Genomic DNA, 19321 nt, shown 5'->3' with positions numbered 1-19321 from the left:
GTTGTATGCACTTGTTGAACCACTTTTATTCTGCATGAAATATTGAATGCTACTATGGCCAGATACAGATATATATGTCTGAAGATATATAATATGTGGATATAGATGATTGACAGACAGATAGAATCTTTTTATAAATAACGTTCCAGTCAGAGTTTGATCAGTCTTCCTGTCTGAAAAATATTTTCTTATTCAAAATGTTTCTGATTTTTTCCCCTAGAGCTGTGTAAAGAAAATCTTTAGCCATGGATGTATTCATGAAAGGGCTTTCCAAGGCTAAAGAGGGAGTTGTGGCAGCAGCAGAAAAAACCAAACAGGGTGTGGCAGAAGCAGCAGGAAAGACGAAAGAGGGCGTTCTCTATGTAGGTAGGTGGGCAATAGAAAACCAATTTCTATTAACCTGTTTGCTTCTGTTTGCTGAACTGAATGATCAGTGAAAAGATGAGGATCCAGAGTTACCTTGCTATAAGTATAGAGTAACTCAATAATAAAGCTACAGCTATGGAAATGTGATCAGAGTTGAGTCCTAAGTCGGAAGTAAAACCTTTATAAAGATGGACAATGACCTAAAGTCCATTGGGGTGTCATTGCATTGTTGATAGCCACCCGTTATTTTAGCATGGTGCTAAAACCATAGATACCATACCGTAGGAGATCTGTGCCTTACATTACACTGTACTGTAGGAGACATGTGCCAAAAATAACTGTCCAAGAGCCCTAAAAGTTTAAGGGCACACAGGCTGGTACAGTAATTAACAATATACAAAGACAGAATGACAGGTGGCTTTATAACCAGAATGTTACTGAATATATGGATTTTAAGGACTTTTATTTTAAAGAAAAAGTCAGTTAATTTGGCAATTTATCCAACCCTATCCTTCCTCACTGTATAAAGCAAAGATGATTCAGTAGTTGGAAGGGAATATAATCAGTTGTTTTTCAAGATTTTAAATAAAGTTTCCTGATATTCAGTATTCTGTGTACAAGCATCTCATTTCCTTACCTCCCTTGACTGCGTTTTCTCTAATGGTTACTTGTTACATTATAGGCCCATAGCACCTTCCTTCCATGGGTCATGAAAGAATGAGCACTGAAACCCTTTGACATAGAGGAATTATTATACCCATCTTATAAATGGAAAAACTGAGACAAGGAGAGGTTAAGTGACTTGCCCATGTCACACAGGGAGCCTGTGCAGAGCTAGGAATATAATTCACATTTCAAATTCCTGTCCAATGTTTTAACCACAGGATCATCTTCGTTGCTTAGCAGGTTCCAAGCTCTGGAGAACTGTGTCTTCCAAAGGCTGTGATGAAAAATTCATAGGAAAGAACCTGTAAAACACATGATGATTAAATGGTTGGTTAGTTAAAAGAAACAAAGGAAAAAATGGAGGCATAAGTTAAATTAGGTCATGGAAAAATGTGAATGAAATAATATATTCCTTTCAGTATATCCTTTCTGTTTTTTCAAGGTTTTATAGGTAAATACTGGTATGGTATGTGTACTTAGGGAGATGTGCACAGATTTCAGAGGATGGTTGAAAACTGGAATAATTTCCTTGCTATGAAGTATTGGGTTTGCCACACACTCCTATTTTTGTTTTCCTGAATCCCAATACCCTTCCAGGTTAGCATTAGTTTTTAACAAATTATATCTGCTCCAGATACATTAGACTACACATTTTAGCCCATCTTGAACATTCTTTTCCAGTTAAGCCATAGCAAATTCCATTTAACACAGAAAGCAGTGATTTTGCAAACTAAATTTGAAATGAATATATCTTTCAATGTATGTAGGCATTTTTGCACAATTATCAGAATATCTTTCAGTATTTCATTGTCTATTATTAGTTTTCAGTGGTGTATGTTTTATTTCCTTGTAGATCAGGATGGCTCTTCTGTGATTTCTTTTTATTAGGTATGCTCATAAAGTGTATGCTGAGTTAATCTCCATGCCTTTTCCATTTGCTGTGATACTAGGAATGCTAAAACCCAGTCCTGCTTCCAGTGAAATCAATGGCAAAATTCCCATGGTCTTCAATATGCTTAGATTGTGAATTGTTTAGGGGTAGGGTCTGTATACTAATAATTAATAATAGTGCAGGAGTGATCCCACACTGAACTGATTTCTTTCATAAAGGAAACATAAACATATATGTAGTTTCACGATAACAGGAAAGGAGCTACTGGCAAAAGATCCACTCTCCTTCATCCCAGGAGTGATGACAGCTAGTGTGTCTTGCCTCTGGAAGTTCTTCTTCCCCAGCTGGAATTGTAGTTAAAAATGTCAACTGATCTAGGTTGGCCTGATTCTCCTTCATGCCCTGATGTAAAAAAGGAAGCCAGGTACTCCTCTTTTTACCTCCCCAGCACAGGGCAGTGGTAACTTCTCTTTTCTCCTGCTCAGACAGATCAGAGGAGGAGGAGGAGAATGGCTAAATTCCTAAAGTACAGTGGAACTCATTTATAATGTAGTGAAATGCATGGAAGCAGTTGAGGATTTTTACTCCACATGGCTGTATGTAGAGTTGCAGCTATAACTGGGTGCATTACAAGTGGGTTCTGTCATGCTACGGGTTGACACCTTCCCAAAAAGAGCCTATTGAGACCAGAATTGAGAGCGTCTTGATAGTAATTTTTAAATTTCAGTTGTCAACTAGTCAATGACTCTTTGTCATAAGTTCTTGGGGACAGATTAATGAGAAGCTGAATTCTTCCTGTCCAAATTACTGCTACCTATTATTCAGAGCATAGTAAAAAAGATATCTAGTGCAAAAAAAGGTGGTAAGAGAATCCCATGGAAAAATATCCACTGTCTAGGAAGCAATGGAATCATTGTAATGGTTTAATCTTCTAGGGCACAAAGGAACATTTCTATCTGTGGGTAAGGGGGCTGTGGAAGACTTGAGAAAGTTTGGATTTTATTCTACTTATCTTCATCCTGAATGCTGTTCTCCTCTCCCATTGTTTCTTTCCTCCTTTCTTAGCACCTGATCCAATGTCCGTTGCAGTCACTGGAAAGCCCCTCCTGGATGGATTTTGGATTAGGCCCTGAGTTAGCTTCTTTCTTACACTCTGTGTTCAGAGTCTTAGCTTGTGTGTGCCAGCATAGGTCCAGTGAAATCAATGGAGCTACATTGATTCACATCCGCTGAGCATCAGATCCTTCATAGTGAAGGTATAACTTACAAAGGAACCATGCTGATTAGTTGTTACTAAGAGAAGGGGACTGGGCATTCAGCAACTAAGCCTGGGTTCTAGTTTCTGTTCTGCCACTGACTTGCTGGGTGGCCTGTGCAAGTCACTCAGGCCAGATTGTTTAAACTTGAGTCCCACTGTCTTCATTAGAAATTATGGGTGCTTTGCACGTATGAGTTTATGAAGCTAAATAGGGATTACTTAACCATGTTTATCTTTATGCCAATTTCATTTAAGTGAGTAAGGACTAGATTCTGATTTCAGTGAGACTGTGTGAGGAGTGTGGTACTACTCAATGCAAGAAAGAGTATTTTAATCTGACTCCGAGTATAGCTTTGATGCTCTGAATCAGGGACTGCAGTCTTCTAATCTTGGCCTCAAACTCTCACTATCTCAGGGAAAAGGGATGAGGCTTGTCAGGAGATGGCGTGTGGCAGAGTGAAGCTTTGTTACTCCAGTTTCTCTGCTGCTGTGTGATCTTGGTGTAGGACAAAGTGCCCCCCTCTGCAGCTTTAACTTACACTGGATAGCTCAGTATCAGGTAGGTGGGATACTCTCCCAGTCAGCTCCCCCTCTCCACTGCACTCAAGCTCTGGTGTTCATATTTGTGTAGATTTGATCTGACCCACAGCAGGTGCACGGCTACAAAACTGTACCTTCCCCATATTGTTTAGATCATAGAAATGCCTCTGCTGCAGCCTTCTCTCAAGGCATATGTTGTTTTTCTTTGGCAGCAGAAAGGCTAGTGAGATAGCAAAGATATTCCAATTCTATCTGCTGGAAGAATGAGCAGCCTAATCCCTGCTAAAGTCCTTGTGGAAACAGTTCCCTATAGGAACACTGAGAAGCAGAAGCAATAATCTCTCTTCTTCCTAAGTGGGGTCATGCTTCCCTGTCCCCAACCAGCTGTTGCTTAAAGTGGTGCCTACACCACTGCAGAAAGGGCCTTAACCAGCCCTATGTCCCAATTCAGTGAAGTGCTGAAAATACTCGGCACCTCTAAAGAAGTGCTCAGAAATGAGCCCCTTGTAGGATTGGGTCTCGTTGCCAACACACAAAATAGCTACTTAAGTTTAATAGTGCTGACAAGTACTGTTGAAATGGGAAGGAAGAGTGGTATCTATTATTTCTTGACTTTTCACCCAATGGTCCAAATTCTGCCTGAAAACAGGAGTAATGTCCACCCCCCTCCTCCTGTGCAATCACATGAACCATGTATACAGGAAAAGTAGTGTGCACGTGTGCCACTATTCTGCCTGAATTGTGCAATCTGTGCAGAGAGGCCATTGCTGAATCAGAGTGTACGTGCAGCCCATGCTTCTTGCCTGCGAGTTCATGCTCTTTCCCCTTCCACAGCCCCTGTCATGCAGGGCATGAGGAGCACCCTTTCTATGATGTTTTGGAGTGGCCAGAATAAAGACAGCCACTTCCCATCATATGCTCCCACTACTGGCTGCAACTTTACTTCGGTGAGCCCCTGGGCCTCTCCAGCCAGAATTAGTCCCACAGAATTCAGCCACTGTCCTTACAGGACTGTATTCTGACGCTGAGCAAAGCCTAAGTAAAAGGGAAGCTGTGCTACAACACAGCACAAGTAAGATATCACCATGAAGTGTGAAGCCAGGAAAACTGCATAGCTAGCTGGCTACTACCTTCTGCCAAGTATGAATTTGCTTATGAAAATCTGTGCTTTGGATGGATCCACTGGCCAAACTCTCATGTGGGCAACAGGCCCACTCTCCGCAGACCTGATTCTTTATCTCAGTTATAGTAATGTAAATCGGGACTAACTACACTGAATTCAGTGGACTTATACCTGTGTAACGCTAGTGTAAGTGAGGTAAGAATCAAGATATATATTCCTTTCTGGAGATATCTGCTGTGGAGAATTCCTCTGTGAGGATTTTTTGCTGCTTTACCCCATTTCTCCCTACCCCAGCTGTACAGTTAAACATCATAACCATGCTCTTATGTCACTTGAAGGATTTAGCCCATAATAGCAAGGGAGTCAATCCAGCAAGGGGCTGAGTGCTCTGGCTCCAATCCAGCAAAGCACTTAAGCACATGCTCAATTGTAAGCACATGAATTGTCCTACTGAAGCCAATGAAGTGCTTTGTAGGCCGTTTCTACAAGTCAATGGAATTGCTCGTGTGTTTAAAGTGAAACATGCTTTGCTGGATTGAGGCCAGAGCATATATGACATGTGGGATTGAGCCCTGGTGATTTAAGAGGAATCCTTACACATTGAAAGGACGACTTCTGCTTTGTTTTTAATCAGATAGCTCAGAAACCTTGCAATGATACCATTTGGAATGGAGAAGAACATCTTGTGTTTTTCCTTGCACAAATTGAACAATGAATATAAAGAGGAAAGGACACCCTTTCTTTACCCTTTGTTCTGATCATTGGCTATTTACCTAATTTTCAGACAGAGACAATCTTCTCCAAAGTACCCAGGGCAAGTCTGGCATCTTCATTTTCCAGGCTAGAGCATGAAGTCATTTCACATGACACAAAGAAATCATTCATTCTCTCTCTCTCCTTATTCTTATTCTGCTCTTACTCTTTAGTAACAAGACATTTTCAATTATGTAAAAGTTCATAAATCAGATAGTACAGATAATAAACCCCAGGGTTTTAGTTTAACAAACTGGCACCAGTAAAGTACGAAACATAATGCTGATGGAGAGTATGTGCTGTTCTACAATATTTACATTTATATTAGTGTGGTACCCTAATGTGACAACTCTAAAGAATCACTGACTGTCTCTTTCTTCTAACGCTAAACAAAAAACTTTATTAGAATAAGGAAAACAATGTTAAACCTCATGCTACTTTCTCCCTGCTTCACCGTAGAGCTTCTGCCTAGAATTTTCCCTAGAGCCTCTTGTTTGGCTTCCTACTACAGATTTAAAGAAACAGTGCATATGCACACTGTTGAAAAGCCCTGTACGCAAAACAATGTGTGTATACTGAATATGATACATAAAAATTATCCAAATTAAAAAAATAATATAGCTAGAAGTCTCTAAATACTAACTCCTTGGAAAAATGTTTTCTTATATAATAATGTGCATAATAAAGAAACGAAATGCTTTTTAAAATTTAGATCTCAATACCGTCCCTTGAAGACCTAGTCCAATGGTATTATGGTATTTGCCTTCCATGGTATGTATCACATACCCATTCTCTGCACTGTAAATTGCTAAGCATGGTAGGCCAGAGATGAGCTCATCCCCTTCACATGTAGCTAAGTTATAGAATCAGAGAACTAGAAGTCCAGGATGGAAAAAGACATTAAGAGTGGGATTTTCAAAAGCACTCCCTGTAGGTTTATTTCTGCTCCCACTGATGTGAATGGGAGTTTTACCACTGACTCCAGTGGAAAGAGCCCATTTCCTTTCCAATGCAGGATTTTTCCCTAAAGAGCCAGGATGCATTTGCATATGCATCCCAAAATTTGTTTGGTATCTGTGGCTGCCACATCACACTGTACACTCATGTCCAGTATTATATCTGTTACCTCTAGGCATCTCTCAGCATAGCTGCTTTCCAGATTCTACTCTCATTAAACCATTTGTTTCAGATTACTTCCCACAGAAATATTAGCTTGCACTTTTCCAAAATGAATTTCATGACCATGTTTCTATTACCGCAGTGCCCTATTATATCATTTTCCTGCCCTAACTCTTTGCAGTTCCCCCCAGATTACGACCAGAGTAAAGACTGCAGGATTGAGTTGTAAATCACATATGCTAAGTGGGTCCTGAAGCTACACAGCCTTACACACATGAGTCATTTTATGCATATGCGACATTAGTTGAACTGCTCACATGAGTGAGGTTATTCATGTGCAAAAGTTTTTGCAGGATTGGGTGCTCACTTCACAAGCTGTTTACTAGAACACCTAACATGGATGCTTCCCCCACTCCACAACTCAAAACGTGGCCACTTATCTTCACCCTTTATTGGTGGTTCTCCAGGTGATCTTCAGTCCTTAAGCCATTACTTATATCAAGCCCAATTTGAATTAATTTTAAACATCTTATGAGACACTATCACGATTTATTAAAATCAGCTGTGCTATATTTACTGCTTTCCCATCACCCACTCACTTGTACCAGTATTTGCTAACTGGTATTTCGAATGCTCATAACTTCATTGTAAAATGATTTTTGCTTTGTTTAGGTTCCAGGACCAGGGATGGAGTTGTTCATGGTGTCACAACAGGTAAGCACACAAGTACATTATTTTAACTGTCTTTTTATCTAAATCTATGACAAATCAGCCATCTATCTGTTAAATGGGTTCTTCGTCTTTGCACAGCCTCCACCATAGAGATTGACAGCCCTGTTTGGGCAAGTCTCTTTCTCCTTGCGTGGGCAAGAAGGGCACCAGGTGTTGAATGTGGGAGAGGGTGAAAGGGAATGTATTTGGGGGATATGAGGTGGAGTAGGATGCTTGTGTATCTGTCAGGAGGACTGAGACCCATGCTGCCAGATGATTTGGGGGATGAGGGTGTTGTAAAGTGGGTGACAGTTGGCCTGGAGGTGGAGAGTGCTGATGCTACTTGGGGATTAGGAACTGGGACCTACACAACCAGTGACAGGGAGCAGAGTATGCAGAAGCTAATGGTCAGGAGGTCACTCATACCAGGGATTGTGCAAAGCACATGGGAAGGAAAGGCTGTAGGAAAGTAGGGAGCATTTGAAGCACACAGTAGAGACCAGTGTCAGTAGTCAATAAGTGGTGGAGCGTTTTAGGCAATGCTGGAGCTGCTGTGATGTAAGCTTTCACCTTGTGCAGATATTCCAAGGCCCCCCCGAGGAGAATACCTCTGGGGTCTGTATCACAGGTGGCACCTCTGCTTTTTGATCTGAGCCATGCCCTCTTTTTCTCGTACTGTTCTCAAACCTGAATGAGTCACAGGGTTTGAAACTCTTCCATGGCACTAGAGAGTATGGAACTGACGGATGGTTCTCTTTGCACCATTTCAATATATGAAGGGACACAGTAGAATTGAACTCATAGGGCCTGATCCAAAGCCTATGAAAATCAATGCAAAGAGTCCCACAGACTTCATGGAGCTTTGGATTGGGTCCATAATGAAGAGTGGAAGTGATATTTTCCCAATTTTCTTCATCTATCTGTAGAGCTATACCTGTCTGAATTTGTACACAGCAGGTGATCTTGTGTTTGTCTAATCCATTTAATCTATCTGAAACTGGAGCTCTAGCAAGCAGTGTCTAAGCATTTACATTCTATTGCTCTGTTTTCAACTGCTCAGAACTTTCCAAAACTGTCACTTTTTGGCCTGAAATTTACCAAAATTGGCCTCTTCCTGAGGACGATTTTTTTCCCCCTAGAAAGTTTGAGCAAAAACAATTCAGCCATTTTTGAGAATAAGGAGAGGGCAAAATAACATTTCTCCCATTGTTAAAATTATTGTGATTTTAATTAAGGTCTGGCACTGAAGTAGGCAGGAATAGGAGGCTAAAAGCTGGCAGGGAAATTGCCCTTTTGGGAGAAGTGCCTTTCAGAATTGTCAAGAAATTTGGTTTGAATTTGTCACAGTTATGAAGATTTTAAAATTGTCCTTGCAAAGTACAGTCTATTTCAACAACATTAGCACTTTACAATTTGAAAAATAGGCTTCATGGGGCATGCACATGACCTTACTAGCTGTACAGTTTAAAAGTCAGTGAATCTGTGCATTGAATTGATTTGGACAATAACAGGTGTGGTCAGGCAAAAATCAGTAAGCACTATGGTGCAATAATCAGTAAGATGCAAAGTCAGTGAAACTCTTTGATATCCACACAGAGCAGTTAGGACTTAAGCTTTTAAGCTGTTTGAAAAATCTGCATAGTACACTGAATTCCACGCAATTTATCTTCTTTGGAATGATCAACGCAGGGCATATTTTCACTTCATCTGGGTACTGCCTCCCAACCCTTGCAGATAGACACACACTAGCTCTAAAAATAGCAGTGAGGATGATGTGGCATGGATGGTGTCATGAGCTATCCACCTGACAATGGACCCAGGGGTACAGAGGGCTAGCCTGTGCCACGAAATCAACTCTACTCTTCTTAGCATGCTATCTCGAGCAGATCTAGCGCATGTCTGTCTAAGCATGCTCGTAGGCACGCTTCCGGCTGCAGCATAAACATTTACTTAAAGGCTTGCAAAAATACCTGAGCAAGAAGTTCAGCGATTCTGAAGACCACTATGAAAGTTAATAGCTCAGATAAGGAATTAGAAAAGAAAGAAGTCTGGGGTAAGACAAAGACTTTTTCTATTGTCTACTGCCCCACCGAGAAGCCCAGAGGAGATAAATAGCAGTTGATTGATTGCTCAGCTGTACAAACCCTACATTTTTTGAAGAAAAACTTCTTGGGAGGCTTATTTAGCCCTGTCTCACATCATATGCCAAATGAATGGTTGAGGAATAAGGAGGATGTTTTAGCAGCTAAGCAGCTAGCTGTGACAGTGCTGTAAAATTTAGCCTTAGGACACACGCTGAGGCATTCTAAGTTGTTACAAATCCCGGCTATAAGGTTTGCAGCCTGACATCAATCTAAGCTGGCCAGAGCTCAGTTAAGGGGTAGAAGGAGGAAGAAAAGGAGACTCCACTTGAACTAGCAGAGGATCTGTGGTGATTGGTGTGTCCGATGTGTGGTGTATCTAGACAACCAGCATGGACATCCAGATAATTAAGTGGTGGTGATAATGACCAACTGGACTTGAACTTGAAAAGTCCAAGGACACTTTGTGAACCTGTTGAATTTGCAGAAATATTCGAATATTTTTGTGCAGCAGCCTAGCAGGGATGAAAGCTGCCTATCATGAAGAAAGTAGAAATGATTTATTGTGAATCCTGTGAATACCAGTCTATGTCTGATATTCATGAGAAGGGGGATTCCAGCTGGATGCATTACGCGTATGAGAGGGTTGGGAGGGGGAGGGAAGACGTTAAATTTTGTTTGTAAGACAAAGAACATAAGGGCATCAGTTCCGCTAAATGCTGCTTCAGTGAAAAAAATTGACCACAAAAGGATCATTATGAATTTTAGGCAAACCAGAATAGAACAACATAACTGACTGATGATAGGTCTCATCCAGCTCAGGAAAAGGCTGACACCAAGCTGAATAGACAAGACTTAGGTTTACTGATAGTAATTCCATAATATTTTTTATTTAATTCTGTGCAGTTGAGCTCCAGTAATGGACTTGGATTGTTGAATGTAAATTAAAAATATGAAATGGGTCATACCTTTGTACAATTACAGTGAATAGAGCAAACTTGCTTCAAAAGCTGGAGAACGCAGGTTCTAAAGTGAAGCAGTATGGTTTCATATGGAGTAAGTGACTAGAGAACTTGCTCCCTCCAGTACAAACCGGGGAAATTGGGTTTAAGAAATGAATCTTTGGATCTGAACAATTGGTCTGGAAAGGAAAGATAGTGGGTGGATTCAGATTTGTATTTCATTATAGCTAATGATTATGTCATATATGCTAATAAAGTGTCCTGTAGACCAGTCCATGGAAATTAATCCTGATAAATCATGCTATTTTTGTCTAAATGTGTGATTGAAATATGAAATGTAATGAGTTGTGTCATCTTGAATGGGATTGGAATGTTTCATATAACCTTGTGTTGGAACCAGAGGGGAAGAGATTGACGATTATTTAGCCAGTAATTCAGGCAGGCTGCCTTAAGTGGCTTCAGAGCTGTACTCTCAACATTAGCTGCATCATGGAGTAATTCTGACTTTCCGGTTCCAGCCAAATAACTGATACAGCGAATATCTTGATTAGCACCAGAAGGCTTGAGGCATTTCATATACATTGTCAGCAGCAACTAGTGGGCATAATCAAGTATCAGAGGGGTAGCTGTGTTAGTCTGGATCTGTAAAAGCGGCAAAGAGTCCTGTGGCACCTTATAGACTAACAGACATATTGGAGCAGAAGCTTTCGTGTATCCGACGAAAAGCTTATTCTCCAATACGTCTGTTAGTCTATAAGGTGCCACAGGACCCTTTGCCGCTTTTACTGGGCATAAGATGGTTTGATTTTATCAGGAATAGGGATGTATTATTGAGAAATGGCCTGGAGAGGACTGACGTCATAATCAGTCACTGCTGGTTGGCACTTATTAGTCAGATTGCCTGCCTTGGAGATAGTCCCCCCACTCTTCGAGCCCTGAAGATCACCTTGAGGGGACTTTTCTCAGCCATGGACTGGCAGCAGCCATGTGATTGTCCATGGTTAATCTGGCTGCACCCAGATCTGCAATAACCCCGTGGGGCTTTTAGACACATAGAATAAAGCTATACAAAGTGGCCATGGATATTTGGCACTGTGGACCCTTGCTGCCTCAGCATGCTGTTGCTGTATTACTGTGGGGGCTGATAAACTGCTGCATTCCCAAATTACTACATAGAGTTTTGTATGGGATATGGTTTGATCAACCTGATTAGATTAATTTGATGATTTGATATTAATCCACTTCATTCTAATTTGGTTATGTTTATAAACAAATCAAATAAACGTGTGCTTTTGTTTTGTTATTTAGCATAGACAGTAAAATTATATCAAATGGAAGCTTGTGTGGTTTGGATGGCTCTTCCTTAGAGTTAGGGTTCCCGAGGAGTTCCAGAGTAAATAAGAGACAACTCTTTGATGCACCTAGTGGTGGTACATAGAACTGCCTTGTAATCCTCTTATAACTGGTACCTGAGCAGGTATCTTGGTTTTTGAGGGAAAATTGACTTCTGTATTGCCCATTTCTTTCGATAAGCAACATGGGCTCCAGAAACTGTGAGGGCTTGAGATAGACAATATGAGCCGATCAACTTAAAGGCTGACCAGTTCCCTGTAATCGTATCAATACTCCTTACAAGCAGATAAGAGGAAACACTCTCCAAGTCTCTCTCTGCTTTTAGCAGAGGAGGGGGCATGCACTTTGACATCTTCTCCACAACTGCAGTTTGTTGCACTTATATGAAGGGATCTGAGAGATCATTGCCTCAGCACCTCTAGCCCTAATCTTACGCCAAAGTATGGGCCTCTGTGACTCAGTGGGAGACACCTAACCTGCTTAGGTGCTTTTGAAAATCCCCCTTGGTACCTAGCAGCATCTTCAGGCACATTTGTAAATCCACACTAAGTGACTTTTAAAAATTGAACTTAAAGCTCACGTTCGTGCTTTTGAAATTTTTATATGAGAATATTAGCTAAAATCTATTCTTGGCAAACCCAGTATAATACTAACATTGTATTTCTGGGAGAGAACATGCTTTGGGTGGCCTGCTTTACTCACGTTCTGCAGAAATCATCCCTGCTTATTGTTTCGAGATGGAAGCACTTCAAATGAATATTTTGTCTCTGGAGAAAGCAGCTTTTTCCAGGAAGGCTATTCAGCAGCCTCTCATGATTGTTGAGATCTGTATCCCAGCCCAGACTAATGATTTGGCAATGGTGTCTGAGGTAGTAAGAGAGAAACTGGCAGATGGGGTATTCTCAAGCCTTCACTTGTGTGCACAGAGGCAGGTGCACATTGGGTTCAATGCTCCGCGTTGTTATTTTCTTTTGCAATGTGTTTTATTCTTTTCCCTCTAAGCCAGCAGGATGCAGTTACACTTTGCATTTCTGTTGGTTTGTCTTCCTGTTTCTTTACATACACTGGGTGCTATTAAATATGGACCTAATGCAACAATTTCTCCTGTAGACTGTAACAACAAGCTGTTTATATTGTCCCACAGTAAACAGTAAATCTCTTTAATGGCACCTATTGTGTCTCTTCTGTCAGGTTAACCTACAGTACTGGGAGGTGAACTCTATAGCTACTCTTCTGGTTCCCATCTTTTGAATTTTTATTACAATTATATTACTAAAACCAGTGACAGCAGTCAGATTCCTTGTCCCTTTTCCTTGTTTGCATGCATGTACTAAAACTTTCCTGAGGAGAAATACATCCCTTTTCAGGAAAAGAAAACATACGCCCAGGGAGAAGGCTTTCTCTATACACTGTAGTGTATTAGCAACTGTAGTCAATAGACAATCACCCTTGCTATATGTCAACTGTTGTCACCTTAATGTAATCTAAGAAATGTGGTTTTAATAATGGCATTGTGTACGAGCCATTGTATATCACAACTGCATTAATACATCTGTGGGGCCCCAAACTTCAGTATATTTTTCCTTGTTTTGTCAGTGATACAGAGTTAATAGGGCAGATCTTTAAATAGTATAAATCTGCATGATTGGATTGAAGTCAATACAGCTATGCTAATAGTTCTGTTGAAAACAATGGAGCTGTTAGTCAACAGCAGCTGAGAATTTCGCCTCTTGTCTTCATCAGTGCTCCTGTTTTTGACTAGAGGTGGTCGAAGTTTTTAATTTTTTTTCTCAAAAAGTGCTTGTTTTTATAAAAAATGTTAGTGAAAAACATTAGACTTCTGGATAAAAATCAACACAACAATCTGTTTGTTGAGGTTTTGTTTAGTTGTTTTTGGGTTGTGGTCCTCACCCACTTTTTTCACCTTTCTTGCTTCTCCCTGTCCTGCATTTTGCCACTGGAAGGAGGAAAAAGCTGGAGGAGGAGGGGGACAAATAACAAAAGCCTTTACAATTTGTTCAGTTTTTAATTTCTTTATTCAAAAATGGAAAACGTCAACATTTTTATGATTCTTTTAAAATGCAACATTTTTCAGACATATTTTCCAAACATACTCACCATTTTTAACCAGCTCTGCTTTTGACAATTCTTTAACCCACTCTAAATAAACTGGAGAGAAAACAGCTAATCAGTTCAGGGCAGAGAAAGTTCACTCAGAACTGTCAAAAGTTCTCTGGGCATCCACAGGTCCCTGCTTTGGTTGGAGTCTCTGGCAGGCTCTTCTCTGCAGTTTTTTTCCCCAAGGCAACACGTACAACATTGTGGTCTTGATTCATGGCTGCGGCTTCTAGCTGCTACTGCAATACAAATAATAACCATAAGAAAACAGTTACAGTCTGAAGTTCAACTTCCCACTTCTATTTTACTTCCATTGGCAGTGGGTATGACAAAGAGTTAAGTCATTTGCATAGACTTCCTGCAAGCTGTCCTTTATTACCTAACTTGTTAATAAAATTTTCTAATGGGGACACTTGTTTGTTTGTTTCCCCCCCAGCTATTTTCTGTTGATGTTGTATAATCGCTTATAGTAATCTGTAGAATGAGCCATTTGATATAGGAAGCTGAAATTATTTCCATAAGAAATGGAAGGAATCTAATTGCTGGAAAGAAATGAAAATTGCCAGAAGAAGAGCAATGTGTTTGTGCACCACTTACAGGGTACAGCTTGATCTGATTTCTGTTATTTTACTAGTAAAATTGTGGGTGTGGATACATCTTGTGGGCCAGAGTTTCAGAAGAGTTTATCAACCATTTGGACACCAAAATAAATGATCAGATAGATTTTTTTCAAGAGAAGCCACCACATTAGATGCTGATCACTTTTGACAGTCTGACCCTTGGTGTTGGTGACTAATTGGGAGTTGAGCTCTTTTGAAAATCTGGACCTGTATCTTTAAAGCTCGGAGTGATATGGTCCTAATCCTGCTTTCTAGATTGATTTCACTACAGTGCAAGCTGCTGGTGAGGGAGAGCCTTTGGGAGTGAATGACCGGAAAGATCACTGTAAGATTCCACAAGGCAGAATGGAGAACTATTGATGTGTATGGAGGGTAAATGTATTGTTGTCTCCCTAGAGCCATAGATCTGGCCACTAGCTCAGTTTGCTCTGATAGCTTTGGTTTGGTTTGTATTTATTTTTTGTGTGACATGGGCTTAAAACCCCACACTGGAGTAAACCTTTTTCTGAGAACGAGGTCTTCAGAATGTTACTCACAGGCTGAGAAACAATGGCTCCTGTTTGTTAGGAAAACGTTTTTTAAAAATCCTGAGAAATTAATAACTGGAATTTGACTAGTTCACTGAATTGTTTCTGATTAGCAGTAGCATGCAGTCAGTGTGTTCTGTGAACTAATCAAAATGTGGTTTTTGCGTTTCATTGAATGTAAATGTTATGAAATGTAGATGGGCATAATAAATGGCCTTCTGCTAAAAAACTCTGTCCCACACAGTACAACCTGATAACTAAATGAATGAATGGATGTGGTCAGTAAAGCCTTACCAAGCAACAACAGTTGAGCCACAAATAGATCCTTAATTCTAGTTGTGCTACCACTATTTGTATGATCAAATGATGATGTTTCATTGCTTATGATTCACTTGGGATGTACAGAAATTGTAATGGTCTCACTGTCTGTCCATTGATGCTGCACTGTTGGCTTCTGTATTAATAAGCCACTTTATCCTCTCATTCCATGACTAACCTTCATCTCGCAGTACTGTAATGTATTGTTAATCTCTTGCTTTTCTACAGTGGCTGAGAAAACCAAAGAACAAGTGTCTAACGTCGGGGGAGCTGTGGTGACGGGAGTGACGGCAGTAGCGCAGAAGACAGTGGAAGGAGCAGGCACGATTGCTGCAGCCACTGGCTTAGTCAAGAAGGATCAGCTGGCCAAACAGGTTTGTTTTAGTTACCAGATTTTTTTTTTTTTTTGGAAGGTGAGGAAGTGACCAAATCAATGGGGCCTCTGTGAGTCCACCGATGTAAAGGACCTGGGTGATGTTGGTAGCTGGCTGCAAGCATATATGTCTGTCTCTTGATCTTGTGGAGGGTATTTATGTGGTGAGGTTTACGTTGCTACATGAGTGAGAAATGAAAAAGCAAAGGGCTTGAGGAAGTTGGGAGCTTTAATGGGAGTTAAGCTTGTAGCTCCTTTCTGGTTCCTTTGAAAATCTCAGCCTACAAAACAGAAACATGTACATTAAGGATGGTCCTGAATGCCTTCTAATGGGTCAAACTAGAATGCTGGAACTGTATGGGATGGCTGCCATTTTGGGGATTGAACAAGTGACCTCCAGAGCTAAAAGCATAAGCTGCTACAACTTGAGTTCAAGGGCCAACTCATATCCTCTGTGGATTGGGCACAGAAGGAGCGGTGTAACATATCCTCACCAGTTAATTACATTAGCATGCTCAAACATTAAGAAAGTTTTGATCCAAATCTAAACTTTGCAGCAGACTGCTACCTCCGTACCTATAATAAGATGAACTCAAAGCTTCCTCTGAACTTCTCCGACTTCTGCAGGTCAGATTCCTTTCTAGCGTGTTGTATAAAAATAATTGCCATTATTTTTGTTTCAGCCCAGAGGCTGCCATTATCAGTTGTTCTATACCATCAGTTCCTACATTTTGGTATTTGATACACTGTCATGATATTTCTATACTTACGTCAGAGAAAAAGTATGGTCTCAGATATAAAAGTGTGGTAACTGTTGATAAATGATGACTTCTTAATGACAATCATGGTGTATGTTGATCTCTTGGGACAAAAACAACCAAAAGACAGAAGTAAAACAACTTATGTTATGTATTATGCACAAATATTTTTAAAGTGAGAGGAAAATAGGAGAATGAAAAGAAAAAAACATTTGCAAAAGAATGGATTTTAAATGTAGGTTGTTATGCTGCACTTAGACTGAATAAATTGCTCTGTGTAATTTTTTCCCATTTAATAGCAAGATAAGCTGTTAAAATTGAACTCTCTCCAGTAACTCTTCTATATCCTTACTAGACAGAAATGCACTTTAAAGAGTCTCTTTATTGTTTTAGAAAAAGAATTACCCTGTTAGTGGGCAGTTGTTGCATAGGAGGAGTAGGTTAGTCTCAAAACATCACATTAGTGGTTTTCTTATTTTTTTTTCAAGCAATTTTCATGTTTTAATCCTTTTAAATTCAAATGTAAAGAAAATGCTGCCTTAATGTGTCCCAGGTGCTTTCTACAAGCTGTTTTGTAGCATTTAGAAAATTAAATGTGTAATGAACTGTCAGGAGATGAGATGAGTGAAAAGTTATAGAGCCCACACCCTTATTTTCTGCTAAGTTTTGTTGTATCTCTTCAGTGGCTTTACAGAGAGAATTGCATTCTTTGCTGTTGAGTAGCTCTTGGAACTTGAAAGCATTCTATGCAGTGTCATAGGCATCAATTTTACTACTGTATATGATTACCATTTCACTCTTAGCAACTCCTAATGTTTGTGATTCCTGACTTTTAAAATTATAACCTTAACATTACATTAATCTACATTTATATTTCCTTGTATTTTTTTAAGAAAAGCACTACTCTGTACTGATTTTACTGTTTAATCCCACTTTGCATAGTGAAAAACGTATATAGCTATGAAACTCATGAGCAATAACAGAATAAAATCCCATCCATAGAACCAAAGAACATCTGTAGTGTATATTTGTATTATTCCACAATCCTATAAATAGCATAATACAGTCTAAGCATAGTTGAGATTTTGTACTTTTGGATGTGAGAACCAATTTTTCTATTTCTTACACTGTCATTAGTTATTCATTCCTATTTATTTAGGCTGAGGTTATCAAAGCCCTCTGGGCTTCTTTGGCCAACCACCCCATTAGCATTCAAAACTCTTAGCCCTGGTCTACACTAGGACTTTAGGTTGAATTTAGCAGTGTTAAATCGATGTAAACCTACACCGGTCCACACGATGAAGCCCTTTATTTCGACTTAAAGGGCTCTTAAAATCGATTTCCGGACTCCACCCCTGACAAGTGGATTAGCGCTTAAATCGGCCTTGCCGGGTCGAATTTGGGGTACTGTGGACACAATTCGACGGTATTGGCCTCCGGGAGCTATCCCAGAGTGCTCCACTGTGACCGCTCTGGACAGCACTCTCAATTCAGATGCACTGGCCAGGTAGACAGGAAAAGAACTGCGAACTTTTGAATCTCATTTCCTGTTTGGCCAGTGTGGCAAGCTGCAGGTGACCATGCAGAGCTCATCAGCAGAGGTGACCATGGTGGAGTCCCAGAATCACAAAAGAGCTCCAGCATGGACTGAATGGGAGGCACAGGATCTGATCGCTGTATGGGGAGAGGAATCCATGCTATCAGAACTCCGTTCCAGTTTTCAAAATGCCAAAACCTTTGTCAAAATCTCCCAGGGCATGAAGGACAGAGGCCATAACAGGGATCCGAAGCAGTGCCGCGTGAAACTTTAGGAGCTGAGGCAAGCCTACCAGAAAACCAGAGGGGCGAACGGCCGCTCCGGGTCAGAGCCCCAAACATGCCACTTCTATGATGAGCTGCATGCCATTTTAGGGGGTTCAGCCACCACTACCCCAGCCATGTTGTTTGACTCCTTCAATGGAGATGGAGGCAACACAGAAGCAGGTTTTGGGGATGAAGAAGATGATGATGAGGAGGAGGAGGTTGTAGATAGCTCACAGCAAGCAAGCGGAGAAACCGGTTTTTCCGACAGCCAGGAACTGTTTCTCACCCTGGACCTGGAGCCAGTACCCCCCGAACCGACCCAAGGCTGCCTCCTGAACCCGGCAGGCGGAGAAGGGACCTCTGGTGAGTGTACCTTTTAAAATACTATACATGGTTTAAAAGCAAGCATGTGAAAGGATTAATTTGCCCTGGCATTCGCAGCTCTCCTGGATGTACTCCCAAAACCTTTGCAAAAGGTTTCTGGGGAGGGCAGCCTTATTGCGTCCTTCATGGTAGGACACTTTACCACTCCAGGCCAGTAACACGTACTCGGGAATCATTGTACAACAAAGCATTGCAGTGTATGTTTGCTGGCGTTCAAACAACATCCGTTCTTTATCTCTCTGTGTTATCCTCAGGAGAGTGAGATATCATTCATGGTCACCTGGTTGAAATAGGGTGCTTTTCTTCAGGGGACACTCAGAGGAGCCCGTTCCTGCTGGGCTGTTTGCCTGTGGCTAAACAGAAATGTTCCCCGCTGTTAGCCACGGGGAGAGGGGAGTGTTGAGGGGGTAGCCACACGGTGGGGGGAGGCAAAATGCGACCTTGTAACGAAAGCACATGTGCTATGTATGTAATGTTAACAGCAAGGTTTACCCTGAAAGAGTGTAGCCACTGTTTTATAAAATGTGTCTTTTTAAATACCGCTGTCCCTTTTTTTTCCCCAACCAGCTGCATGTGTTTCAATGATCACAGGATCT

General features: G+C 40.8%; 1 protein-coding gene across 1 annotated transcript in view; it reads left to right on the top strand.

Moving 5' to 3' along the window:
• The first annotated feature begins 245 nt into the window (after window positions 1-245).
• SNCA (synuclein alpha) overlaps window positions 246-19321 on the top strand; it is a 96756-nt gene continuing 77680 nt past the window's right edge. Inside the window, exons 1-3 of the mRNA XM_077814382.1 lie at window positions 246-366; window positions 7390-7431; window positions 15636-15781. Of these exons, the coding sequence (XP_077670508.1) occupies window positions 246-366; window positions 7390-7431; window positions 15636-15781 (309 nt within the window). The remainder of the gene's footprint in view (window positions 367-7389; window positions 7432-15635; window positions 15782-19321) is intronic.

This window comes from Eretmochelys imbricata, chromosome 4 (assembly GCF_965152235.1).
Source record: "Eretmochelys imbricata isolate rEreImb1 chromosome 4, rEreImb1.hap1, whole genome shotgun sequence".
In the NCBI taxonomy this organism is placed as follows: Eukaryota; Metazoa; Chordata; order Testudines; family Cheloniidae; genus Eretmochelys; species Eretmochelys imbricata.
The sequence above is the reverse complement of the archived record's forward strand: the minus strand, read 5'-3'. Positions and strand labels throughout refer to the sequence as shown.